The sequence below is a fragment of the Macaca thibetana genome, chromosome 12 (genome assembly GCF_024542745.1).
Source record: "Macaca thibetana thibetana isolate TM-01 chromosome 12, ASM2454274v1, whole genome shotgun sequence".
NCBI classification, from domain to species: Eukaryota; Metazoa; Chordata; class Mammalia; order Primates; family Cercopithecidae; genus Macaca; species Macaca thibetana.
The window spans coordinates 39,610,293-39,637,811 of record NC_065589.1 but is presented as its reverse complement, the minus strand read 5'-3'; the positions used below and the strand labels follow the sequence as shown (position 1 = coordinate 39,637,811).

Genomic DNA, 27,519 nt, shown 5'->3' with positions numbered 1-27,519 from the left:
CGTGGCTAGTCTTCTCTCTTGCTCTTGACTGTGTATCTTGGAGGTTCTTTTTTTTTTTTTTTCCCATCATTTTCCTTTTGCTATGTCTGAAGTGGGCATTGGAGACTACACTTTGTTGTGACTGAGCAGCTCTCTCAGCTTGCCTTCTGCATTAGGAAGTCCTCTACCGAAAATGAGGACTTCCCTCCGCTTCTCATTCTTCTGCTTCTAGTTCTCTTTTATTTAGTTCTATTATCTTATAACTAATATTCTACAGTAATGGAAATGAGGGATATACTTGTCTTGCTTCTCATTTTAGCAGGAAAAAGGTTAGGTTTTCCTGTTATCTTCAGAATTTAGGGCTGAGACATGTATATTTATGTCTGTTTTTTTGTGTGTGTATAACCTCTTTAAATCATAGATCAGTGTAATTTATAATGTTAGATATTTTATTCCCTTATTCATTTTTTCTAGGTCTGCTGTTATTTCTAATATTACCTGTTTGTACCTCTTATACAATTACTAAGAATAGTTTTATGTGTGTATACATTAAGATGTGGATAATTAGTCTATTATGCTCTACAGAAATGATATTATTAAGACTTCACATAATTGAAAAGAATCACTGTTATTACTTGCTTTAATTATTGGTATTCAGTAGTTGCCATTGTAAATATTCTCCTTTTTTTTTTTTGAGACAGAATCTTTGTGTTGCTCTATCTCCAGGCTGGAGTGCAGTGGTATGATCTTGGCTCACTGCAACCTCCGCCTCCTGGGTTCAAGTAGTTCTTCTGCCTCAGCCTCTCAAGTAGCTGGAACTACAGGCGTGCACCAGCACACTCAACTAATTTTTGCATTTTTAGTAGAGACAGTGTTTCACCATGTTGGCCAGGATGGTCTCGATCTCTTGACCTTGTGATCCGTCCTCCTCGGCCTCCCAAAGTACTGAGATTACAAGGCGTGAGCTACCGCACCCGGCCTAAATATTCTCCTTTAGTAGAATCCTCATTATGCATTTTAAGTAGGTTCATTTGGAATCCAGGTGTTCCACTTAATTTTCAATAGTCTTTCATTGTTAAAGTTGTAAAGTAAAGTGCTTCTAGATCAAGGTTTAATGCCTTGTAGTGTTTTAATATATGTTCAGCCTGGCTATTGACAGAAACCCTTGATTTCTTCTTATTTTTAACCCCTCCACCCCCAACTCTTGATTTCTTTTGTGGAAATATAATTCAGTTTTTTTGTGACAATTTTGTTCTAGTCACTCAAAATCTATTAAGATATGGGGAACTATGTAGACTGACTATGAAATGTGCCATAGCCATATTTGAAATCCTTTGAAAGTATCAGAATTCAGGCAAGAGTTAGCAACACTTGCTTCCTCATCCCTTCATCAGCTCTTATTTAAAATAATGGAATTTACATTATAATGTGCCACTTTGTTTTCATTAATGAAAATGAGTTCTACTCTTAAATATATTTTATACAGACCCTGCTGTTTAAAAAATGAAAAAATAACTTATTCTTAGCCGTATCTAAGAGATACCAACATTTTTCTTGATGTTTTGTGACTTAGATTCAGACTGGGTGGATTTCAATCCACCCAGATTGAAAGAAGATTAAATGATATACCCATTTCACACAAAAGTCAAGCATTTCAAAACAGTTTACCTCTGGTAAAAAAAAAAAAAAAATGTAGTTTTGTTTGATGTGTTTAACTACTACATAATTTTTACTGACATTAAACATTTGAATGGTAAGAAAGGTATGTAATTTATGATGCCACTGTAAGGTGAATTTATACCTCTTTTTTATTGAGTGATTTTTGTCTGTACAAAATATAAAATTTAACCTTTCTAGTGAATGAACTTTATTTTATGGAGAAAAATGAAAAATATATGGACTTTCTGTTTTAAGACACAGAGCCTTGCTCTGTCACCCAGGCTGGAGTACAGTGGCATAATTGTAGTAGCTCCCTGTAACCTTGGACACGTGGGGTCAAGTGATCTTCCTGTCTCACCCTTCCAAGCAGCTAGGACTACAAGTGTATGCCACCACACCTGGCTATTTTCTGAACAATTTTTTTTTTTTTTTTTTTTTTGAGATGGAGTCTTGCTCTGTCAGCAGGCTGGAGTGCAATGGCGTGATCTTGGCTCACTGCAACCTCCGCCTCTGGGGTTCAAGCAATTCTCCTGCCTCAGCCTCCCAAGTAGTTGGGACTACAGGCACGTGCTACCATGCCCAGCTAATTTTTGTATTTTTAGTGGAGACAGGTTTTCACCATGTTGGCCAGGAAGGTCTTGATCTCTTGACCTCGTGATCCACCCGTCTTGGCCTCCCAAAGTGCTGGAATTACAGGCATGAGCCACTGCACCAGACCCGATTTTTTTTTTTTTTTAAGAGGCAGGATCTTGATATGTTGCCCAGGCTGGTCTTGAATTCCTGGTCCAAGCAATCCTTATGCCTCGGCCTCCCAAAATGGTGGAATTATAGGTATGAGCCACTGCATCTGGCCTGACTTTTTGATTAGATTTATGTTCTAAGAAAAAAATAGTAATATTTTACTTTTATGCTGAGCTTTAATTTTTCGATTAAGATATATAACTTAATTGTAGAAAATTTAGAAGATACAGGTATGCCGGAAGTCAGTTGCAGAAAATCTCATTATTCAGAGACTTTTAGTTCTTTATGCATATGTAAATTAATTACATTTACTGCTATAAATTATTAATATATTTAATTTGAAAAACTTCAACTTGACATGAAACTTGAAGATTATTTCAAGTTTCATGGAATATTTTAAACTCCATTTGACAAGTGTTAATGTTATAGTAATATGTCTGTATGTTAATATATACATGTTAATATATTTAATTAATACATTACAGTAATAATATTTTTCTTTCCTAAAGAATTAACTTTAGTCCCATTTGACTCATTTTTATTGGGTGCCTACTGTATGCACCTGAATTGTATATTTTCCTATTTTTTATTTGGTTAATTTTTTAAAAGTGTATAAATTATATTTTTAGAGCAGTTTTAGGTTCCCAGAAAAATTGAGCAGAAAGTGTAGAGCATTCCCATATACAACCTTCCCTACCATCTGTATCCTGGACCACAGTGCACCCTTTGATAACTTGACTGACTTCCCAAAAACACCTGCATCAGAAACTTTTGAGTCAGAGTCTTGCTCTGCTGCTCAGGCTGGAGTGCAATGGTGCAATCTCGGCTCACTACAACCTCCACCTCCCGAGTTCAAGTGAGTCTCGTACCTCAGCCTCCTGAGTAGCTGTGATTATAGGGGTGTGCCACCATGCCTGACTAATTTTTGTACTTTTAGTAGAGATGGGGTTTTACCATGTTGACCAGGCTGGTCTCAAACTCCTGGCCTCAAGTGCTCTGCCCACCTCAGCTTCCCAAAGTGTTGGGGTTATAGGCGTGAGCCAGTGTGCCCAGCCTGCATCAGAAGCTTCTTTACCTGACCACCATGTGTGAGACTCCAATATAAACACAGAATTCATGCAACAGGACGTATTTTACCTAACATTGCAGATGCGGGCCAGTTCTGCTGATTTTAACAGTGATATTTCTACAGTATATTGATCAGACCTAGAACTTTATTAGTTATCTGAATGGATAGTTACATAAACTTTTTAAGAAATTCTAGCCTGGGGCAACATGGTGAAACCCTGCCTCTACAGATAATACAAAACTTAACTGGGCATGATGGCAGGTGCCTGTGGTCCCAGCTACTCAGGAGGCCGAAGTGGGAGAATCACTTAAGCCCAGGTGGTTGAGGCTGCAGTGAGCCACGATTTTGCCACTGTACTTCAGCCTGGGCAACAGAGTGAGACCCTGTCTCAAAAAAAAAAAAAAGTTAATAAAAACATACAAAAAGTAAAATTTGAAACCTCTCTCACTAGGAATTGGTGTATTCTAAGCCTATTTTGTATACATACACCTCTTACAATATTACTACTTTTGTTTGTGTTAAAGTGGCTTCCAAACCTCTCTTGGATGTGATGGGTTTTCCTTTCATCAAAATTTTTGCCTTCATCTATTTAATTGACTGTGAGTCCATCTGAGGGCATGCTTTCCCAGCTAGACTCAGTTTCCCACTTAGATTGTAGGTCCAGATAATAAGTAAACTAAAGCAAGATGGAGGGATGAAGTCATCAGGTTTAGCTTAGTGGAAGAGGTAGCATCAATCAAGGTTTTAAAGACTGTATAGTAGCTTAATAGTTACAGAAGATATTCCAGGCAAGCATAAGACATGACCAAGAAGTATAATGGAAAAATGGTCTTTAAGTATAGATTTTCATTTCTGGCAATAAGGTAGACTAGGTTGTTTAGGCTAACCTTTCTGAAAATTATTAGACATTCTGGATAAAATTTAAGAAACATCTTAAAAGCATTGAAAAACTGGCAACATGGTAAGGCATTATGAAGCCAAATCTTAATGAAAGCAGAAACTTAGGTAAATGAAATTCTCTTTTGCCTGATGAACTTGAGCTTTTGTTTTCATGGCCTTGTAAGTGGGTAGAGGTTAGAAGAGGCTTCTGTTCTTTACAAGATGGGCCTCTCCATAGGGCTACTCAGTACTGAACTTCTAAATTCCCCCAGAGTAAGTGATCAAAATAATAATAATAATAAAGATCAATTTACAATAATAATAAAGAACAGATATCAAATGTAAAGCCAAGGGACTAACCGGAATTTCCCTTCTGATTCCCGAAGCTTACACCTTTGGCATAAGGATCAACTAGATTCTAAGCAAACCCACTTCACTCTCCTCCTCCCGCTAGGACTTCAGGGGAAAGTGCCAGGAATGAGAACCAACAGAAGTAGACAGTAAACATGGATCTAGAAAGACTTCATATGTTGATATTAGAAGGCAGAGATTATAAAATAAATATACCAGGTACAGTGGCTCACACCTGTAGTCCCAGCACTTTGGAAGACCAGGATGACAGGATCACTCAAGCCCAGGGGTTCGAGACCAGCCTGCACAACATAGTGAGGCCTTGTCTCTACAAAAAAAATTCAAAAATTAGCCAGGCATGGTGGTGTGTGCCTATAGTCACAGCCACTTGGGAGTCTGAGGTGTGAGGATCACTCACACCTAGTAGGTTGAAGCTGCAGTGGGCTGTTGTTGCTATCTCAGAAAAAAAGTTGAACAGATTCTATATATCACAGAATCTGAAAACATTGAAGTTCATGTCAAATTATACCATGTTGTTCTGTTCTCAATGCCTTTCTTTGTACACAATTTCATTTTATTGCCTAATCACAGTATAATTTTTTGAAGACATTTTGAATGCTAGTTAAACTTATGTGTAGTACTAACTATACAAGTTAATCTAGTGAAGGAATGTCAATATGAAGTCTACTACCAGGTTTGCACATGAACAGGCAAGAACAAATGTCAGCTACCTCTCTAAGGGCAATTTTGAGATGCATTTTGATTTCAAAGATGTCAAATATTAAGAATCTTGGAATCATAGAAATATGAAAAAAGTGACCTAGCAGTTTTGAAAAAGAAATAGACTGCGTTGAAATGGGGGAAAAACTGGAATTTTAAAAAATTGAACAATAAACTACATTTTGGAACTTGGCAGCTACATAATTACTTAGGAAAATTTAAGTACATATGTTAGAAATAAAAAGGACTAAAACTTAATGAACTAGTCATTTGTGGTAGCCAATCTTCAGATCCCACCTCATGGTATTTACACTCTTGTGTACAGTCCCCTCCCACATTGTACCATGGTTGATCTGTGTGATCAGTAGAATTTGGCAAAAGTGATAGTAAGTCATTTCTGAAATTAGGCTATGAAAGACACTATTGTTTCACTTCAGTTATCCTTTATTATTATTATTTTTTGATTGCTTACTCCAGGGGAGTCCAGAAGTTCAGTAATGAATAGCCCTATAGAGAGGCCCATCTTGTAAAGAATGGACGGCTCTTGCCAACTACCATATGAGTGAGCGTTTAAGTGGTTCCTTCAGCCCAGTCAAGCTTTGATATGACTGTCACCTTAGTTGGCATGTTTGTTACAAGATCATGAGAAGTCCTGAGCCAGAAGCACCAGCCTGAGCCACTCTTGAATTCTAACCCTAAGAAACAGTGAGATAATAAATGTTTGTTGTTTTAAGCGGCTGAATTTTAGGGTAATTTTTTATGCAGGAATAGGTAACTATTGCTTCACCCATTTAAGAAGATAAGAACAAAAACCCAAAGAAAGCGCAAAGGAAATTGTAGCTTTTTTTTTTGTAGACAGAGTCTCACTGTTGCCCAGGCTGGAGTACAGTGGTGCCATCTTGGCTCACTGCAACCTCCACTTCCCAGGCTCAAGTGATTCTCCTGCCTCAGCCTCCCAAGTAGCTGGGACTACAGGCGCACACTACCACGCCTGGCTAATTTTTGTATTTTTGGTAGAGACAGGTTTTCATTATGTTGGCCAGGCTAGTCTCGAACTCCTGACCTCGGGTGATCTACCCACCTTGGCCTTCCAAAGTGCTGGGATTATAGGCGTGATCCACCATGCCCAGCCGGAAGTTGTACCTTTTAAAATGTGAAAATTCCCAAATTTGTTGTATGTATTTTCAGTTGTTGTGGGAAATATACATATATCAGAAAGTTGGCATGTACTAAGGAATAGGTTTATATTTAACAGGCCGCTATCCATTACATAACATCTTGGGATGAGTAGCATAAAAAGTCTGTATCTGGATATACTTTTAATTGAGAATCTGGAAGTGGGATTGAGAATAATAGATAGCTCTTCTGCAAATCTTTCTAGTAGTAGTGGTGTTATTATGAGGAAATTATCAGGTTTTTGCAAAAATTACTCATAATGAAATACCAGATCTAGGAAATGATGATCAGTAGTTTCTAGTGTCACAACCCCCACCACCCTTTTTAAAAAACCTTTTCCAATCGTATCTATTATCTTTCAAGTGAACAGTGTTGGGATGAATACTGAGTTAGGAAGTGCTGACTTCTCCACTCTGATAATCCTATATGATTATCCACTGCTTCCTATCATTTCTACACTGGAATGATACCAAATGTTGTACATCTTTGAACATATCTTGCTGTCTGGTTCTCCCCCGACCCTCTCTGTTTTTTTTTTTTTTTTTTTTTTTTTTTTGAGACGGAGTCTGGATTCCGCCTCCCGGGTTCTCTCCTTCCCCTGGGACTACAGGCGTCCGCCACCCTCACCCCTGAGAGTGATCTGTATCTGTTTTTGATTCTTTGACACTGTTTTGAGCGTTTGGGACTACCCCAACCCTTGACAGAATCAATAACTCCCTTCTTTGTATTATTTCAGTATTTTTCACAACTGTGTTGCTTCACAGGCTGTTTTGCATTTATTTGTTTATACCTCTTTTCTCTTGAACAATGAGCACTTTCAGGACAAGACTGTATTTTATTTGTCTTTATAGTCATGGTCTAGCATGGTCCCTAGTTCGTACATGGTTGGCCTGTACTTTTTTTTTTTTTGAGACGGAGTCTTGCTTTGTCTCCAGGCCGGAGTGTGGTAGAGTGATCTCGGCTCACTGCAGCCTCCACTTCGCAGGTTCAAGCGATCCTCCTGCCTCAGCCTCCTGAGTAGCTGGGGCTACAGGCACGCACCACCACACCCAGATAATTTTTTGTATTTTTAGTAGAGATGGGGTTTCACCACATTGGCCGAGATGGTCTTGATCTCTTGACCTTGTGATCCAACCACCTTGGCCTCCTCCCAAAGTGCTGGGATTACAGGTGTGAGTCACCACACCTGGCTTTTTTTTTTTTTTTTTTTGAGATGGAGTTTCGCTCTTGTTGCTCAGGCTGGAGTGCAATGGTGCGATCTCTGCTCACTGAAACCTCCACCTCCCGTGTTCAAGCAGTTCTCCTGCCTCACCTCCTGAGTAGCTGGGATTACAGGCATGCACCACCACGCCCGCCTAATTTTGTATTTTTGGTAGGACGGGATTTCTCCATGTTGGTCAGGCTGGTCTTGAACTCCTGACCTCAGGTGATCTGCCTGCTTTGGCCTCCCAAAGTGCTGGAATTACAGGCGTGAGCCACTGTGCCCGGCCGGCCTGTACTTACTAAATGTTTTTTATAGTTGCTAGATTGTATCAGAAAAATTTGAGGGCTGACTTACAAGATTAATCACTTTTATAATGTTTCTGTGGGGGGAATTTATCTTCTTTTGGTAGGATGTTACAAAATATAAATATAACTGACTTAAACGAACTTTTAAAATTCAATTCATATTTAAGTTGGGAACTGCCTATCATATGATTGAAATATTTATATGCATGTAAAATTTGATAGTTTTAAAACTTGAGTGAATACTGTAATCCAAATATCATTGCATAGAGCAAATAAAGCATTCTCCCTATTCTTAGCTGTAACCCTGTCTCTGAAGAACTAGGGGAAATTGCATGGATCATTTAATTCCATTATCCTCTCTAACACCTCCCAAAACGTCAGTGGGTGTTATGAGAAGCTAAACATCTGCTGTGCTTTAACATAATTTAAGTAATCACATGTGACTAGTGGCCCCCATATTGGACAGCACAGCTCTAAGTTAAGTGTTCAGACTTCATCCTTTACTAATAGGGAGCCATTGAAAGTATTTGGGCAGGACAGAGGAGATGAATGGATTTAAATTTAACACATCTCGTTAGTAGGTATGTATAGATAGGAGAAATTGTAGGGAACTACCTAACAGTCCAAAAAGAAAGATTATTTGTCTTAATCAATGGCAGATGGGATGATTGGATGAATATTTGAGTACAGAATCAGTAAACTTGATTTTGTAAATATTTGGATTATTTTCTTATATTGGATCATGACCAACTTGATGGCAAAGTCTATATTATAATAATTGTGGTGGCCGGGCGCGGTGGCTCACGCCTGTAATCCCAGCACTTTGGGAGGCCGAGGCGGGCAGATCACAAGGTCAGGAGATTGAGACCACGGTGAAACCCCGTCTCTACTAAAAAAAATACAAAAAATTAGCCGGGCGCGGTTGTGGGCGCCTGTAGTCCCAGCTACTCGGGAGGCTGAGGCAGGAGAATGGCGTGAACCCGGGAGGCAGAGCTTGCAGTGAGCCGAGATCGCGCCACTGCACTCCAGCCTGGGCGACAGAGCGAGACTCCGTCTCAAAAAAAAAAAAAAAAAAAAAAAAAAAAAAATAATAATAATAATTGTGGTAACCAACATGTTTTGAGCATTTGCTAAATGTCAGGCACTATTGAGTGCCTTTTGTGCATTATCTCATTTAGTGCTCTCAACAGCCCTATGAGGTAGGAAGTATTATCTTCATCTTATAGACAAAGAACAGCTCAGAGAGGTGAAGTAACCTGCTGAAAGTCACACAGATAGTAAATGCAAAGAGATTTGAGATGAAAAGAATAAAATTTAAAATCAAGTGGCAAAGGGGATCATGAAACACTTAGATATGTATAGCATAGAACATTACTGTTTTGTGGGAGTTTCCTGATTTGGGCACATATAGTAGATTATGAAAATAATATTTATTGATACTTATTGAGCATATACTATATGCTAGGCATTCTAAGCCTTTGACATGGGTTAGATTATTTTATTTTCACAACAGTCCTGTGAGACATCATTATGTTCATTTTTATAGAGGAAGAAACTGATGTGCAAACATAGGCTGACTTGTGTAAGAAAGTGACAGAGCAGGGATTAGAGTCCAAGTAATTTGGCTGCAGCACTCCTCCACTACTTAATACATTTGTATGTTGTGTTAATAAATAAATACCGTACAAATGGCAAGATAGGCCAGATGCTGGTGTTTCAATAAAGCAAACTCGTCTTAACCATGAAAGTGACTCAGCTTGAGATTTAATTAATATTGTTTCTATTGTGGGGATCTTTCTTTTTATGGCCTTTGGCAGTGAAATGATCTGAGCGTTTGTATAAGGATGTATAAAATTTGGCTTTTTGTGTGTGTTAACTGCTTTATGACTTTGAGTTTACTGATCCTGACGAAGCTCCTCTTTTCCTCTTTTTGCCCACTAAAGATCCATTTTATTTATGCACACAGTTAAAGCCATTGTAGTGTAGTGGAAAGAGCACATACTGGATTCGTGTATTCTTACATTTTAATTCCAGCATTATCCATTACTAGCTGTGTGACTGGGCAAATTATACATCTTTAGAACTTCCCTTTTCTAACCTGTAAAATGGGGGAAATTAAATTTTCTTCACTGGATAGTTGTAAAGGAGTAAATGGGATGATATATTTTTTAAATGCCTGCTGTACTACTTAGTGTATGGGAGATGTTAAAAAAATTGTAAGTGCTTTACTGCTTAATAAATGAAACACCTCCAAATTTAAGTACCTTTTTTTTCCTTCTAGTTGCTCAGTTTTGTAGGTGAACTCTGTGCTTGCCAAACGCTTGGTAGCCAGACCTTTACAATTTGAACCAGATACTAGAGTTCCTAAATAAAATATGCATTAGAAGAGAAATGCATTAATTCTTTATGGTGTTGTGTGACTGTTTTGTGTCTTTTGCCAAGAGGTAATTCTCTGCTGTATTAGAGAGGAACAATGATAAGGAAGACTTCAGCTACTTGTGTTTCTGGAGTTCTATCCTGAATGGATAAATGAATGAATAAATGAATGACATTCTAGTTGGACATGTAAAAAGCAAGTAGTGAAACTCTTGCAAAAATTTCTCACAAAAGGTAGCTCTTTTTCTAAAATATTTCCATCTGATTTCTCAGTAATGATGTACAGAGCCGTAGTTTACAAGCTGATTTTAGAACTGTATATTAATAGAAAAACCAAATATACAAAAGGTCAGTAGTCCCTGCGTATTCTGGGAACATTCTTTTAGATTTTGATTTGTAGTGTAATGCTTTTATTTCAGGGAAATAAGTTCCTTGAGTTCCCTTTAACCAAGAGCAGTACTTAAGCAATGATATTTAATGACTACATAACTGAGACTCCTAAATCATATGTTGAAATCTGACTGACATGAGGAAGTATTGAGGAGGCAAAGGAAAAGAATTGAGCATCATTTTTAAAGATACGGTTAATATACCTAAAAATTTCCAAGGGATCATAGTTTTAAAAAAATTTTTTTTATTTTATACTTTAAGTTCTAGGGTACATGTGCACAACATGCAGGTTTGTTACATATGCATACATGTGCCATGTTGGTGTGCTGCACCCATTAACTCGTCATTTACATTAGGTATATCTCCTAATGCTATCCCACCCCCTCCCCCCACCCCACAACAGGCCCCAGTGTGTGATGTTCACGTTCCTGTGTCCAAGTGTTCTAATTGTTCAGTTCCCACCTATGAGTGAGAACGTGCGGTGTTTGGTTTTTTGTCCTTGCAATAATTTGCTGAGAATGATGGTTTCCAGCTTCATCCATGTCCCTACAAAGGACATGAACTCATCTTTATTAATGGCTGCATAGTATTCCATGGTGTATATGTGCCACATTTTCTTAATCCAGTCTATCATTGATGGACATTTGAGTTGGTTCCAAGTCTTTGCTATTGTGAATAGTGCCACAATAAACATATGTGTGCATGTGTCTTCATAGCAGCATGATTTATAATCCTTTGGGTATATACCTAGTAATGGGATGGCTGAATCAAATGGTATTTCTAGTTCTAGATCCTTGATGAATCGCCACACTGTCTTCCACAATGGTTGAACTAGTTTACAGTCCCATAGTGTAAAAGTGTTCCTATTTCTCCACATCCTTTCCAGCATCTGCTGTTTCCTGACTTTTTAATGATTGCCATTCTAACTGGTGTGAGATGGTATCTCATTGTGGTTTTCATTTGCATTTCTCTGATGGCCAGTGATGATGAGCATTTTTTCATGTGTCTGTTGGCTGCATTAACGTCTTCTTTTGAGAAGTGTCTGTTCATATCCTTCGCCCACTTTTTGATAGGGTTGTTTGCTTTTTTCTTGTAAATTTGAGTTCTTTGTAGCTTCTGGATATTAGCCCTTTGTCAGATGAGTAGATTGCAAAAATTTTCTCCCATTCTGTAGGTTGCCTGTTCACTCTGATGGTAGTTTCTTTTGCTGTGCAGAAGATCTTTAGTTTAATTAGATCCCATTTTTCAATTTTGGCTTTTGTTGCCATTGCTTTTGGTGTTTTAGGCATGAAGTCCTCGCCCATGCCTATGTCCTGAATGGTATTGCCTAGGTTTTCTTCTAGGGTTTTTATGGTTTTAGGTCTAACATTTAACTCTTTAATCCATCTTGAATTAATTTTTGTATAAGGTGTAAGGAAGGGATCCAGTTTCAGCTTCGTACATATAGCTAGCCAGTTTTCCCAGCACCATTTATTAAATAGGAAATCCTTTCCCCATTTCTTGTTTTTGTCAGGTTTGTCAAAGATCAGATGGTTGTAGAAATGTGGTATTATTTCTGAGGGCTCTGTTCTGTTCCATTGGTCTATATTTCTGTTTTGGTACCAGTACCATGCTGTTTTGGTTACTTGTAGCGTTGTAGTATAGTTTGAAGTCAGGTAGCGTGATGCCTCCAACTTTGTTCTTTTTGCTTAGGATTGTCTTGGCAGTGCAGGCTCTTTTTTGGTTCCATATGAACTTTAAAATAGTTTTATCCAATTCTGTGAAGAAAGTCATTGGTAGCTTAATGGGGATGGCATTGAATCTATAAATTACCTTGGGCAGTATGCCCATTTTCACGATATTGATTTTTCCTATCCATGAGCATGGAATGTTCTTCCATTTGTTTGTGTCCTCTTTTATTTCGTTGAGCAGTGGTTTGTAGTTCTCTTTGAAGAGGTCCTTCACATCCCTTGTAAGTTGGATTCCTAGGTATTTTATTCTCTTTGAAGCAATTGTGAATGGGAATTCACTCATGATTTGGCTTTCTGTTTGTTATTGGTGTATAAGAATGCTTGTGATTTTTTGCACATTGATTTTGTATCTTGAGACGTTGCTGAAGCTGCTTATCAGCTTAAGGAGATTTTGGGCTGAGACGTTGGGGTTTTCTAAATATACAATCATGTCATCTGCAAACCGGGACAATTTGACTTCCTCTTTTCCTAATTGTATACCCTTTATTTCTCTCTTGCCTGATTGCCCTAGCCAGAACTTCCAACACTGTGTTGAATAGGAGTGGTGAGAGAGGGCATCCCTGTCTTGTGCCAGTTTTCAAAGGGAATGCTTCCAGTTTTTGCCCATTCAGTATGATATTGTCTGTGGGTTTGTCATAAATAGCTTTTATTATTTTGAGATACATCCCATCAATACCTAGTTTACTGAGAGTTTTTAGCATGAAGGGCTGTTGAATTTTGTCAAAGGCCTTTTCTGCATCTATTGAAATAATCGTATGGTTTTTGTCTTTGGTTCTGTTTATATGCTGGATTACGTTTACTGATGTGCGTATGTTGAACCAGCCTTGCATCACAGGAATGAAGCCCACTTGAGCATGGTGGATAAGGTTTTTGATGTGCTGCTGGATTCAGTTTGCCAGTATTTTATCGAAGAGTTTTGCATCAGTGTTCATCAGGGATATTGGTCTAAAATTCTCTTTGTTGTTGTGTCTCTGCCAGGCTTTGGTATCAGGATGATGCTGGCCTCATAAAATGAGTTAGGGAGGATTCCCTCTTTTTCTGTTGATTGGAATAGTTTCAGAAGGAATGGTACCAGCTCCTCCTTGTACCTGTGGTGGAATTCGGCTGTGAATCCATCTGGTCCTGGACTTTTTTTGGTTGGTAGGCTATTAATTATTGCCTCAATTTCAGAGCCTGTTATTGGTCTATTCAGGGATTCAACTTCTTCCTGGTTTAGTCTTGGGAGGGTGTATGTGTCCAGGAATTTATCCATTTCTTCTAGATTTTCTAGTTTTTTTGCATATAGGTGTTTATAGTATTCTCTGATGGTAGTTTGTATTTCTGTGGGGTCGGTGGTGATATCCCCTTTATCATTTTTTATTGTGTCTATTTGATTCTTCTCTCTTCTTCTTTATTAGTCTTGCTAGCGGTCTATCAGTTTTGTTGATCTTTTCAAAAAACCAGCTCCTGGATTCATTGATTTTTTGAAGGGTTTTTTTGTCTCTCTCTCCTTCGGTTCTGCTCTGATGTTAGTTATTTCTTGCCTTCTGCTAGCTTTTGAATATGTTTGTTCTTGCTTCTCTAGTTCTTTTAATTGTGATGTTAGGGTGTCAATTATAGATCTTTCCTCCTTTCTCTTGTGGGTATTTAATGCTATAAATTTCCCTCTACACACTGCTTTAAATGTGCCCTAGAGATTCTGGTATGTTGTATCTTTGTTCTCATTGGTTTCAAAGAACATCTTTATTTCTGCCTTCATTTCATTATGTACCCAGTAGTCATTCAGGAGCAGATTGTTCAGTTTCCATGTCATTGTTGAGTGGTTTTGAGTGAGTTTCTTAATCCTGAGTTCTAGTTTGATTGCACTGTGGTCTGAGAGACAGTTTGTTATAATTTGTGTTCTTTTACATTTGCTGAGGAGTGCTTTACTTCCAACTATGTAGTCAGTTTTGGAATAAGTGCAATGTGGTGCTGAGAAGAATGTAGATTCTGTTGATTTGGAGTGGAGAGTTCTGTCGATGTCTATTAGGGCCACTTGGTGAAGAGCTGAGTTCAATTCCTGGATATCCTTGTTAACTTTCTGTCTCATGGATCAGTCTAATGTTGACAGTGGGGTGTTGAAGTCTCCCATTATTATTGTGTGGGAGTCTATGTCTCTTTGTAGGTCTCTGGGGACTTGCTTTATGAATCTGGGTGCTCCTGTATTGGGAGCATATATATTTAGGATAGTTAGCTTTTCTTGTTGAATTGATCCCTTTACCATTATGTAATGGCCTTCTTTGTCTTTTTTGATCTTTGATGGTTTAAAGTCTGTTTTATCAGAGACTAGATTGCAACCCCTGCTTTTTGTTTTGTTTTCCATTTGCTTGGTAGATCTTCCTCCATCCCTTTATTTTGAGCCTATATGTGTCTCTGCACGTGAGATGGGTCTCCTGAATACAGCACACTGATGGGTCTTGACTCTTTATCCAATTTGCCAGTCTGTGTCTTTTAATTGGAGCATTTAGCCCATTTACATTTAAGATTAATATTGTTATGTGTGAACTTGTTCCTGTCATTATGATGTTAGCTGGTTATTTTGCTCATTAGTTGATGCAGTTTTTTCCTAGCATCGATGGTCTTTACAATTTGGCATGTTTTTGCAGTGGCTGGTACCGGTTGTTCCTTTCCATGTTTAGTGCTTCCTTCAGGAGCTCTTGTAGAGCAGGCTTGGTGGTGACAAAATCCCTCAGCATTTGCTTGTCTGTAAAGGATTTTATTTCTTCTTCATCAAGGACTGTTTCTCCTTGATGAAACAGTTTGGCTGGATATGAAATTCTGAGTTGAAAATTCTTTTCTTTAAGAGTGTTGAATATTGGCCCCCACTCTCTTCTGGCTTGTGGAGTTTCTGCTGAGAGATCTGCTGTTAATCTGATGGGCTTCCCTTTGTGGGTAACCCTACCTTTCTCTCTGGCTGCCCGTAACATTTTTTCCTTCATTTTGACTTTGGTGAATCTGACAATTATGTGTCTTGGAGTTGCTCTTCTCGAGGAGTATCTTTGTGGCGTTCCCTGTATTTCCTGAATTTGAATGTTGGCCTGCCTTGCTAGGGTTGGGGAAGTTCTCCTGGATAATATCCTGCAGAGTGTTTTCCAACTTGGTTACATTCTCCCCATCACTTTCAGGTACACCAATCAGATGTAGATTTGGTCTTTTCACATAGTCCCATATTTCTTGGAGGGTTTGTTCATTTCGTTTTACTCTTTTTTCTCTAAACTTCTCTTCTAGCTTCATTTCATTCGTTTGATCTTCAATCACTGATACCCTTTCTTCCAGTTGATTGAATCGGCTACTGAAGCTTGTACATTTGTCACGTAGTTCTTATGCTGTGGTTTTCTGCTCCATCAGGTCACTGAAAGACTTCTCTACACTGTTTATTCTAGTTAGCCATTCATCTGATCTTTTTTCAAGGTTTTTAGCTTCTTTGAGTTGGATTTGAACTTCCTCCTTTAGCTTGGAGAAGTTTGATCGTCCGAAGCCTTCTTCTCTCAACTCATCAAAGTCATTCTCCATCCAGCTTTGTTCCATTGCTGGAGAGGAGCTGCGTTCCTTTGGAGGTGGAGAGGTGCTCTGATTTTTAGAATTTTCAGCTTTTCTGCTCTGTTTTTCCCCCTATATTTGTGGTTTTATCTACCTTTGGTCTTTGATGATGGTGACGTACAGATAGGGTTTTGGTGTGGTTGTCCTTCCTGTTTGTCAGTTTTCCTTCTAACAGTCAGGACCCTCAGCTGCAGGTCTGTTGGAGTTTGCTGGAGGTCCACTCCAGAACCTGTTCACCTGGGTATCAGCAGCAGAGGCTGCAGAACAGTGAATATTGCTGAACAGCAAATGTTGCTGCCTGATTGTTCCTCTGGAAGCTTCCTCTCAGAGGGGTACCTGGACATGTGAGGTGTCAGTCTGCCCCTACTGGGGGATGCCTCCCAATTAGGCTACTTGGGGGTCAGGGACCAGCTTGAGGAGGCAGTCCATCCGTTCTCAGATCTCAAACTCTGTGCTGGGAGAACCACTACTCTCTTCAAAGCTGTCAGATAGGGACATTTAAGTCTGCAGAGGTTTCTGCTGCCTTTTGTTCAGCTATGCCCTACCCCCAGAGGTGGAATCTACAGAGGCAGGCAGGCCTCCTTGAGCTGCGGTGGGCTCCACCCAGTTCGAGCTTCCCAGAGGCTTTGTTTACTTACTTAAGCCTCAGCAATGGCGGGCACCCCTCCCCCAGGCTTGCTGCTGCTGCAGTTAGATCTCTGACTGCTGTGCTAGCAATGAGCAGGGCTCCGTGGGCAAGGAACCCTCTGAGCCAGATGCGGGATATAATCTGGTGTGTCGTTTGCTAAGACCGTTGGAAAAGTGCAGTATTAGGGTGGGAGTGATCCTATTTTCCAGGTGCCCTGTGTCACTGCTTCCCTTGGCTAGGAAAGGGAATTCCCTGACCCCTTGTGCTTCCCAAGTGAGGCGATGCCTCACCCTGCTTCAGCTCACGCTCGGTGGGCTGCACCCACTGTCTTGCCCCCACTGTCCAACAAGCCCCAGTGAGATGAACCCGGTACCTCAATTGGAAATGCAGAAATCACCTGACTTCTGCATCGCTCACGCTGGGAGCTGTAGCCTGGAGCTGTTCCTATTCAGCCATCTTGGAACCACCCTCGGGATCATAGTTTTTTTTTTCAACTCAGCTTTATTGAAATGTCACAAAGCATAAAAATGCACAGATTTTAAGTGTCAAATGTGATGAATTTTGATGCATGCAAACATTTGTATAAACACTACTTTAGTCAAGAAATGTAAAATTTCTATCACCCAAGAAAGTTCCCTCTGTGCCGCTTTGCAGTCAGTCCTCCCAGAGGCAGCCATGTTGTCTAATTTCTGTCACCATAGACTGCTCTAGAACTACATATAAGTGATATCAGGCTGGTCGAGGTGGCTCATACCTATAATCTCAGCACTTTGGGAAGCCAAGGTGGGAGGATCACTTGAGGCCAGGAGTTTGAGACTGTAACAAGACCCAGTCTCCACAAAAAATACAAAAATTAACCAGACATGATAGCTATAATCCCAGCTACTTGGAGTGCTGAGGCAGGAGGATTCCTTGGGCTCAGGAGTTTGAGGCCGTAGTGAACCGTGATTATGCCACTGCACTCCAGCCGGGGTAACAGAATGAGAACCTGTCTCATAAATAAATAAATAATAAATACATGAATAAATAAATAAGTGATACGTGCTTTGATGCCTAACATCTTTTGCTCAATAGATTTTTGAAAAAATTTTTTGTCATTGTGAGTATCAATAGTTCATTTTTATTCCTGGAATAATATTCCGTTGTATGAATATATAACAATTTGTTTATCTGTTAACTTGATAGAAGTTTTGTTTTTGGCTTTGGGCTGTTATAAACAAAGTTTCCATAAACATTTTTGTACAAGTGTTTTTGTGGATATTTGTATTCATTTATCTGGGAGAGGAATGGCTGGGCTGTTTGATATGTGTATATTTAACTTAAACTTTTCTAAGTGGTGATCCTGTTTCATACTGCCACCAGTTATGTATGAGAGTTACCGTTACTGCACGTCTTCACTAACGTGATATAGTTTTTCTAATTTTAGCCATTCTGGTGGGTATATAATAGTATCTTACTTGGTTTTAATTTGCATTTATCTGGATAACTAATGATATTGGTCACAGATTAGGATGCCGTTTGGCCGTTTGTGTATTCCCTTTTGTGAAGTGTCCAAGCTTTTTGCCCATTTTTAAATCGAATTGTCTTTTTGTTATTGATTTGTAGGAGATCTTTATGTTTTTCATACAAGTCCCTGAGAATATTTTCAGCCAGTATGGTTTGTCTTTCCATTTTCTTTTTTCTTTAGAGTCTTACTCTGTCACCAGAATATAAGTTTCACAAGTGCAGAGATTTTAATCTTTTTGTTTACTAATGGCACGTGTCACTCAGTGGCATGATCACAGCGCACTGCAGTCTTGACTTCCTGTGCTCAGGAATTCCTCCAACCTCACCCTGCTGAGTAATTGGGACTACTGGCATGCGCAACCACACCCAGCTAATTTTTTTCTATTTTTTAAAGAGATGGGATCTCACTATGTTGCTTAGGCTGGTCTCGAATTCCTGGGCTCAAGCGATTCTCTCACATCAGCTTCCCAAAGTGTGGGGGTTACAGTTGTGAGCCACTGCACCCAGCCTCCATTTTCTTTTTTTTTTCTTTTTTTTTTTTTTTTTTTTGAGACGGAGTCTCGCTCTGTAGCCCAGGCTGGAGTGCAGTGGCCGGATCTCGGCTCACTGCAAGCTCCGCCTCCAGGTTTACGCCATTCTCCCGCCTCAGCCTCCCAAGTAGCTGGGACTACAGGCGCTCACCACCTCGCCCGGCTAGTTTTTTGTACTTTTTAGTAGAGACGGGGTTTCACCGTGTTAGCCAGGATGGTCTCGATCTCCTGACCTCGTGATCCGCCCGTCTCAGCCTCCCAAAGTGCTGGGATTACAGGCGTGAGCCACCGCGCCTGGCCAATTTTCTTAATAGTGTCTTTTGATGAGTAGAAGTTTTAAGTTTTGATTAATACCAGTTACCTTTTTTTTCTTTTTCAGTTTATGGTTTTTTTGCCCTAGCTAAGAAACCTCTGTTTATTCCCAGGTAGCAAAGTTATTCAGTCTTTTCTTTTCTTTTCTTTTCTTTTTTCTTTTGAGACAGTCTCGCTTTGTTGCTCAGGCTGGAGTGCAGTAGCGCGATCTCGGTTCACTGCAACCTCCGCCTCCTGGGTTCAAGCAATTCTCATGCCTCAGCACCCCGAGTAGCTGGGACTACAGACTTGCACCACTACACCTGGCTAATTTTTGTATTTTTAGTAGAGATGGGGTTTCACCATGTTGGCCAGGCTGGTCTCAAACCACTGACCTCAGGTGATCCACCTGCCTCGGGTTCCCAAAGTTCTGGGATTACTGGCGTGAGCCACTGTGCCTGGTGTATTTTCTTCTAGAAAATTTTGGTTTCAGTTTTTATGTTTATGTTAATGATCCATTTCTAATTTGATTTCATTTATGCATGTTACACTTACTCTTAATTCATGGAACAAATATTTATTGAGCACAGTCTCAGTACCTGCCACTATTTAAGGTACTGGTGTTCAGTAAACAAAAAAATGAAAATCTCTGCACTTGTGAATCGTATATTCTGGGGAAGTGACAAAAAATAAACTGATAAGTAAATTATAGAGCATGATGAAAGTTGACAAAGGACCATGGTGGAGGGAACATGATAAGGTAAAGTAAGGGAGTGGTGAGGTTTCTGGTTTTAAGAAGAAGTAAAAATAGGCCTCAATGAGAATATGTCATTTAAAAAATGACTTGGGGTGGGGTTGTGCATGATCAGGAGCTGCAACACTAGGAAGATGGCAGAGCAAGAGCAAAGAAAAATCCCTTTGGGTCCAGAAAATCTCCTGAAAAAGAGGATGGTTTTTCAAGCCCTCAAAGCCACTCAGGCAAAGCAGGCCCTTTTGGCAAAGAAGGAGCAGAGGAAGGGAAAAAGGCTCACATTTAAGTGACTGGAATCATTCCTACATGATTCCTGAAGGCAGAAATGTGACAAGGTTCATCTCAGATGACTAGAAGTGAGACCTCATGCCTTGGAATTGCCAGATAAACATTCCATGGCCTTTGTTGTGCACATCAAAAGGATTAATGGCATGAGCTTACTGGTGGAGAGAACTATTATAAGACTTTGCCTGAAGAAAATTTTTAGTGGTGTTTTTGTAAATTAAGTCAACCCCCAGAACCTAAAAATGCTGCTTATATTGGAAACTTATGTGACCTGGGGATTTCTAAATCTGAGGTCTTTGTGGGAACTCACTTTGAAACATGGACAAGCCAAGGTAAAGAATAAGACCATCCCTCTGACAGACAACGCAGTTATTGAGGAGCACCTGGAGAAGTTTGGTGTCATTTGCTTGGAAGACCTCATTCATGAAATTGCCTTCCCAGTGAAGTATTTCTAGGAGATCTCATGGTTCTTGTGCCCTTTCCACCTTTTGGTGACCCGTCATGCTCAGGCTGAAGTGCGGTAGTGTGATCTTGGCTATATACATCCACTATATACCAAAAATATAGTGGGCTTCCTCAAGGAGATGGGCTCACATGGCTATCAGGGTGAATGCATCAGTCAGCTCATCTGCCAGCTGAACAAGACCCAGAATATTTGAAAGCACGGTGCAGTGGAAGCATGTGTTTTTGCTTTTGGGGGAATTATTATCAGGTATCTTTAGAGAAGATTATTCCTTGCCTTATCTTCAAAAATTAGAAACGAAGAGTCAAAGAAAATACCGTAGCTTATGTTCATGGCAAGCACCTCTCATCACAGTCCAGTTCTAAGGAAAAATTCCAGTGTTTTCTATATTGGCTGCCGCCTCGTCAGAAATCAGCACATGCCATGAAAGAAGGAGTCCTGCTTTGTTGCATTTTCTATCCTAGGGTTTAATGTTGGTAAATGAGTAACTCAAGCATTTGTACGAGGCTCCCTAAGACTCCTGCAGCAATGGACCAAGCCCAGGGACATAATTTAATCTGGAGAGTCTGGGGGCCTTGTTTTGAAAAGACTTGAAATACACATAAGAAGAAAGGCACACAAATAAATGTTCAGTTGTCAAAAAAAAAAAAAAAAAAGACTTGAAGATGAGGGAGTAGCCATTTAGATACCTGGGAGAAGAGTGTTCTGGGTAGAGAAAACAGCCAGTGCAAAGTCCTTAGGGTGGGAGCATGTCTGGCATGTCCCAGGAAACAGCCAGAAGGCCAGTTAGTACAGGATAACAATGGACAAGGTTACAGGGATATGGGAGGGCAAATTGTTTAAACTTTTATAGGACATTGTTAAGATTTTAGCTCTTTGAGTGACATGAGAAGCCATTTGAGAGTTCCATATACTTAATATACATTTTAAAACAGCACATATGTACTCCTGAATATCACTCAGAGATTTCATAGTATTGATTCTTTAGGTATCTGCGTAATAGGTGTGGAAGCATTTTTTTCCCCTGATAGGCATACTTAATATGATGATGATTTTGTTATTTCAGAAAGATCCAGATTACCTGAAGCTATGGTTGGACACTTTTGTTTCTAGCTATGAACAATTTTTAGACGTTGACTTTGAAAAGCTGCCTACCAGGTATGTAGAAACACTATTTTGTTACCCTTGGATGAGTTTTTCATTTTTGGCACAAAGATTTCATTGATGACATACTAGAAGGATGGCAATAATGTTACCCTCTTGATACTCATGAATAACCCTATTCTCATAGAGACATAGCTAATTGATGACAATAGTCTTTCTTGATGATGCTAGACCTGGCTTCTAGAAAACTCTGCTTTTCTAGGACATTACCAACTGGTCCTGCAACACACTTCATTTCTGACACTAACTACCAGATCCCACAAGTTAAGGGCACAGTCCTCCGTAAGACTGCCTTCACTTCAGACATCAGCCACTATAAGTCTTGGGGATCACCCACACTTCAGACCAACTGGCTATAAATTCAGGGTTCTCACACCCTGAATTTGTTGTTTTCCATAACAACAAATTTTCAGAGCACTGAAAGCACTATACTTATGATTACGGCTTTATCGTAATGAATACACATAGGACAAGGTGTGGAAGGGTCTGGAGGCAGAGCTTCCACACCCTCTCCCCATGGAGTCAAGGTGTGTTGCCCTTCCTGAACATCAGCGTATTCACTAATCAGGAAACTGTTCAAGTTTTGGGTGTCCAGAGTTTTATTGGAGTCTCATTACATAATTGATTATGTGATTGAGCTCAATCTCCCTCTTCCTAGGAGTATAAGCAGTGGTGAGGCTGAAAATTCCAGCCCTCTAATTAATGCTTGGTCTTTCTTTTTTTTTTTTTGAGATGGAGTGTTGCTGTGTCACCAGGCTGTGCAGTGGCACGATCTTGGCTCACTATAATGTCCACCTCCTAGGTTCAAGCAATTCTCCTGCCTCAGCCTCCTGAGTAGCTGGGACTACAGGCATGTACCACCACGCCTGGCTAATTTTTGTGTTTTTAGTAGAGACATGGTTTCACCATGTTGGCCAGTATGATCTCGATCTCTTGACCTCATGATCCACCTGCCTTGGCCTCCCAAAGTGCTGGGATTATAGGTGTGAGCCACTACACCTGGCCAATGCTTGATCTTTCTGATAGGAGCAACTTTCTGTTGAAACTAAGGGCTTACCTTGAGTCACTTCATTTGCATAGACTCAGATGTAATCCATAAGGCTTATTATAAATAACAGAAGACATTCTGAATATCACTCAGAAAATCTCAAGGGTTTTTGAAGCTATGTGCCAGAAAACTGGTACAAAGACCAGATATACATTCTTTATTATACAATAGGCATGTGAGTTGAAACTTATTTTCATTCCTGGCCTTACTGTAGGACCTTAGAATACATCTTAGAGAAGATGAAGTGTTTAGATTTTTAGAAACTAGATTTAAAAATCATAAAATGGAAAAATTCAAATTTGTGGAAAAATACTACTGAAAGTACAAATCTTTCATTTTTCTACCCACCACCATTCCCACTTTCATACCATTTCCCAGGCCCACTTTTCAGATAAAGTTTTTTCTATATCTTAAGCTATCTTGAAGGTCTACTAGTTGTTCAGTAAGGGAGATTGGCTGGGGTAAAATGCAAGAAAAATGGGGAGAGGCATCTAGCCTCAAAAGGAGTGCCAGTTTAAGATAAGTGTTGGCCAGGTGCAGTGGCCACATCTGTAGTCCCAGCACTTTGGGAGGCTGAGGCGGGCAGATTACTTGAGCCTAAGAGTTTGAGACCAGTCTGGGCAACATGGTGAAACCCCATTTCTACAAAAAATTAAAAATGGTGGTGTGCACCTGTAGTCCCAGTTACTTGGGAGGCAGAGGTGGGAGAATTGATTTGGCCCAGACAGTTGAGGCTGCAGTGTGCTGTAATTGTGCCACTGCACTCCAGCCTGGGTGACAGAGTGAGACCCTGTCTCAAAAAAGAAAAAATGTGTTGAGGAGAGAAGGGAGGAATGGATGGTGGTTGATGATGAGAAATAGTGTCTGGAGAATTAAATCTTAAAGGAGGAAAAGTGTTTGCATTTTGGGGATAGAGGTAGGCAATCAGAGGTAGTAAAGGAGAATTGAGTCTAGAGAATCAAATAGGGGCCAGATCATGAGGTACTATGCATGCAATACAAATGGACTTTGACTTTTTTGTTGTTGTTATGGAAAATAAGAGTGCTGCTGAAAAATGTTCTGTGTAGAGTGTCTTGATCGAGTTTGTGTTTCAAAGTCACTTTAGTGGCTGGTGGAGAGGGTTGAGACTGTAGGCAAGGAGCCTAGTTAAGAGGTAATTGTGATAATCCAGAGTCGTCGCTAGAGCTTTGGACCGAGATACTCAACTCAAGTAAGGATGTGAGTGTACTAAAAAAAGACTAGGATTTCATTATTTATAAATCCAGTTTCAGATGTCTTCCTCATTAGAATATTATTCATGTTAGGTTTTTAAACGTTGGGGAGTATTAATCTTGACCTTTTCTCAAAATAAAATTATTTATTGCTAATTTTTACCAATAAAATAACGTGATTTGTGCTTAGAAGTACTTCTGTTTTAATAATTTACAGCTTGCTTTAAATCATGGAACTAAGAATTTTATAGAGTTAGGATTTGAGCCTTTAAATGTTTGGAATATTGGAATGAAGGCTTGTAAAGTTTCTAAGGTGCAGTTGTTATCCATACATTATGTGTGTCTCCTTTCTTGGGACATTGTTTCCAAAAGCATTATGTAGACTTATATTGCCACTGTGTTTAAAGTAACATGAAGAATGCCAAGAGCATTGCTGTATTTGTGATATAATTTGTTTACTTAATATTGTGGTTCATGTTTTTGTCAAAAAACTGAACCATGAATTTAATTTTTCTAATATAAAACATTCAAATTTTTAAGTACATGCTATATACAAGATATTTTATGAAATTAGTCAAATCACCTTGAAGATAAGAGACAGACACATGGCTAATCCTCATGTAAAGTAAACTGACCTTACAGAATTCATAATGTAAAGCAGAGGTGGCTTTTACTAGAATATAAAGCCTTTGAACTTCAACCTAGACTGCTTCCTGTAGTAGACACAGACAACCATTGATTTACAGTAAACGTTCAATACCCAAACAGAGGAGTGGAACAGATTTGTGGAATTTGGGAAACTGCAACAAAAGAAGCATAGAATTTTGAACAGTAAAGTCCTAGAGGTGGGCAAATGCTTCCAAGTCCTTAAATGCTCATAACGTTAGGAACATGGCCAAAAATTTCAACTTTATCTATAAGGCATGTTCAACCAAGCCCCAATTTTATAATTAAAAAAAATCTTTCTAGGCCTGGCGCGGTGGCTCAAGCCTGTAATCCCAGCACTTTGGGAGGCCGAGACGGGCGGATCACGAGGTCAGGAGATCGAGACCATCCTGGCTAACACGGTGAAACCCCGTCTCTACTAAAAAATACAAAAAACTAGCTGGGCGAGGTGGCGGGCGCCTGTAGTCCCAGCTACTCGGGAGGCTGAGGCAGGAGAATGGTGTAAACCCGGGAGGCGGAGCTTGCAGTGAGCCGAGATCGCGCCACTGCACTCCAGCCTGGGTGACAGAGCCAGACTCCGTCTCAAAAAAAATAAAAAATAAAAAATAAAAAAAATCTTTCTTAGGAGCTAATTTTGGTCCTCTTTAGTCATTTTTAGAAGCTTATTTTTTGACTGTTTAATTATTTATTAGAAACAATGTGCATATAGAGAATGGGAACTCTTAAATAAGTAGGATAAAATATTGGAAAATTGAATATTTTCTTTCTTGTTGACATATGTTTTTGGAAAAGTGAGGAGGAATATAGCTTTGCTTAATTTTGAAAATTGGTTATATCTGAATCTTTGTTTATTATTTTTAGATTACCTCTTTTTGGCCCTTTAGCACGAAAAAAAATTTGTATATATATGTTAATGAGAGATTTTCTGGTACCACCTATAAATAAGAGAATGAAAGAATCCAAAGCTACAAGTAAAATGATGCCCCAACTAAAATGAAATATTTGTAACTGGATTATAGAATTTGGCATTCCTCATGATATGCTTTGTGGCTTATTTTTTGTGTAATTTAATTACACTCAGGTGTTCATTTTATTTTATTTATTTATTTTTTTGAGACAGAGTCTCGCTCTGTTGCCCAGGCTGGAGTGCAGTGGCCGGATCTCAGCTCACTGCAAGCTCTGCCTCCTGGGTTTACGCCATTCTCCTGCCTCAGCCTCCCGAGTAACTGGGACTACAGGCGCCCGCCACCTCGCCCGGCTAGTTTTTTGTATTTATTTTAGTAGAGACGGGATTTCACCATGTTAGCCAGGATGGTCTCGATCTCCTGACCTCGTGATCCACCCGTCTTGGCCTCCCAAAGTGCTGGGATTACAGGCTTGAGCTACCGCGCCTGGCCTGGTGTTCATTTTATAAAACACTTTCTTAATTTATGTTGTAGGATGGTTCAGAAAGAGGCTAACTATATTCTACATGTGACTACTGGTTATGTGCTTCAGATTTTTCTGCTTATAGTTAATTAAACAGCCTTTTACTCAATGTGAAAATACTAGCAATACTTCATATTAAGCATAAGCTGAAGAAGAGATGGCTGTAAAGTATAATTGTCATTTAATCATAGGCATGCTTTAGGGAGCTCTGTTCAGATTCAGGCATTTTTCTTAAAGGAATAGGAAATTAGTATACAGTGGCTTATGAAAAGATTCTGAGGTTTTAGTGATAGCATGTTTAAAATATATTATATTTGTATAGACCTTTCTATATTTCATAGCTGAAAATGCATATTGACCTTCTGGTTTCAGACCCCTGTAAAATAGGGCAGGTGATACTCAAATTTTATAGGTTGGGCACAGTGGCTCAAGCCTATAATCCCAGCCCTTTGGAAGGCCAAGGTGGGAGGATAGTTTGAGTCCAGGACCATCCTGGACAATGTAGCAAGACCCTGTCTCTTAAAAAAAATTGTGGCTTACAGAACTGGAAACTTTTTTTTTTTTTTTTTTAAAGAACAACAGTAGATATTTATTTATTTATTTATTTGAGAAGGAGTGTCACTCTGTTGCCCAGGCTGGAGTGCAGTGGCCCCATCTCGGCTCACTGTAACCTCCGCCTCCTGGGTTCACACCATTCTCCTGCCTCAGCCTCCCGAGTAGCTGGGACTACAGGCACCCGCCACCACGCTCGGCTAATTTTTTTTTGTATTTTTAGTAGAGACAGGGTTTCACCGTGTTAGCCAGGATGGTCTCCATCTCCTGACATCAGGTGATCCACCCGCCTCGGCCTCCCAAAGTGCTGGGATTACAGGCGTAAGCCACTGTGCCTGGCCAACAACAACAGTAGATATTTACTGTTCACAGTTCTGGAAGCTGGGAAGTCTAAGATTAAGACACCAGCATATTTGATGTCTGGTAAGGGCCTGTCCTCTGTTTTTTGCTGTGTCCTTACATAGCAGAGGGATGAATACTGTGTCCTCACACAGAGGAAGGAGCAGGGCAGCTCCCTTCACTGTCTTTATAAAGACACTAATCTCATCCATGAGGGCAGAGCCTTCATGACTTATCACTTCCTAAATGCCCCACCTCTTCATACTATTATTGCACTGGGGGTTAGCTTACAACATATGAAATTTGGGGGAATACCAGCATTCAGACCACAGCAGATTCACATAGAAAGCTCTGCCATTCCTTAAAAGTAGACATGTATGTCGGACACGGTGGCTCATGCCTGTAATGCCAGCACTTTGGGAGGCCGAGGCAGGCAGACCACCTGAGGTCGGGAGTTCGAGACCAGCCTGACCAACATGGAGAAACCCCATCTCTACTAAAAATACAAAATTAGCGGGCG

The 27,519-nt window shown here is 39.7% G+C and overlaps 2 protein-coding genes and 1 pseudogene across 9 annotated transcripts in view; 2 read left to right on the top strand and 1 right to left on the bottom strand.

Annotated features, from left to right (window-relative positions):
- The window catches only part of SUMO1 (small ubiquitin like modifier 1), a 1,087,495-nt gene that overhangs the window by 864,792 nt on the left and 195,184 nt on the right, over positions 1-27,519 (bottom strand). The gene's annotated exons all lie outside the window — the stretch shown is intronic.
- Positions 1-27,519, top strand: part of NBEAL1 (neurobeachin like 1) — a 206,357-nt gene that overhangs the window by 10,965 nt on the left and 167,873 nt on the right. For all 8 annotated transcript variants that reach the window (XM_050750762.1, XM_050750761.1, XM_050750760.1 and 5 more), the window contains exon 3: positions 21,658-21,749. In XM_050750762.1, coding sequence (XP_050606719.1) covers positions 21,658-21,749 — 92 coding nt within the window. The remainder of the gene's footprint in view (positions 1-21,657; positions 21,750-27,519) is intronic.
- LOC126932193 (60S ribosomal protein L7-like 1) lies at positions 19,289-21,651 on the top strand (annotated as a pseudogene).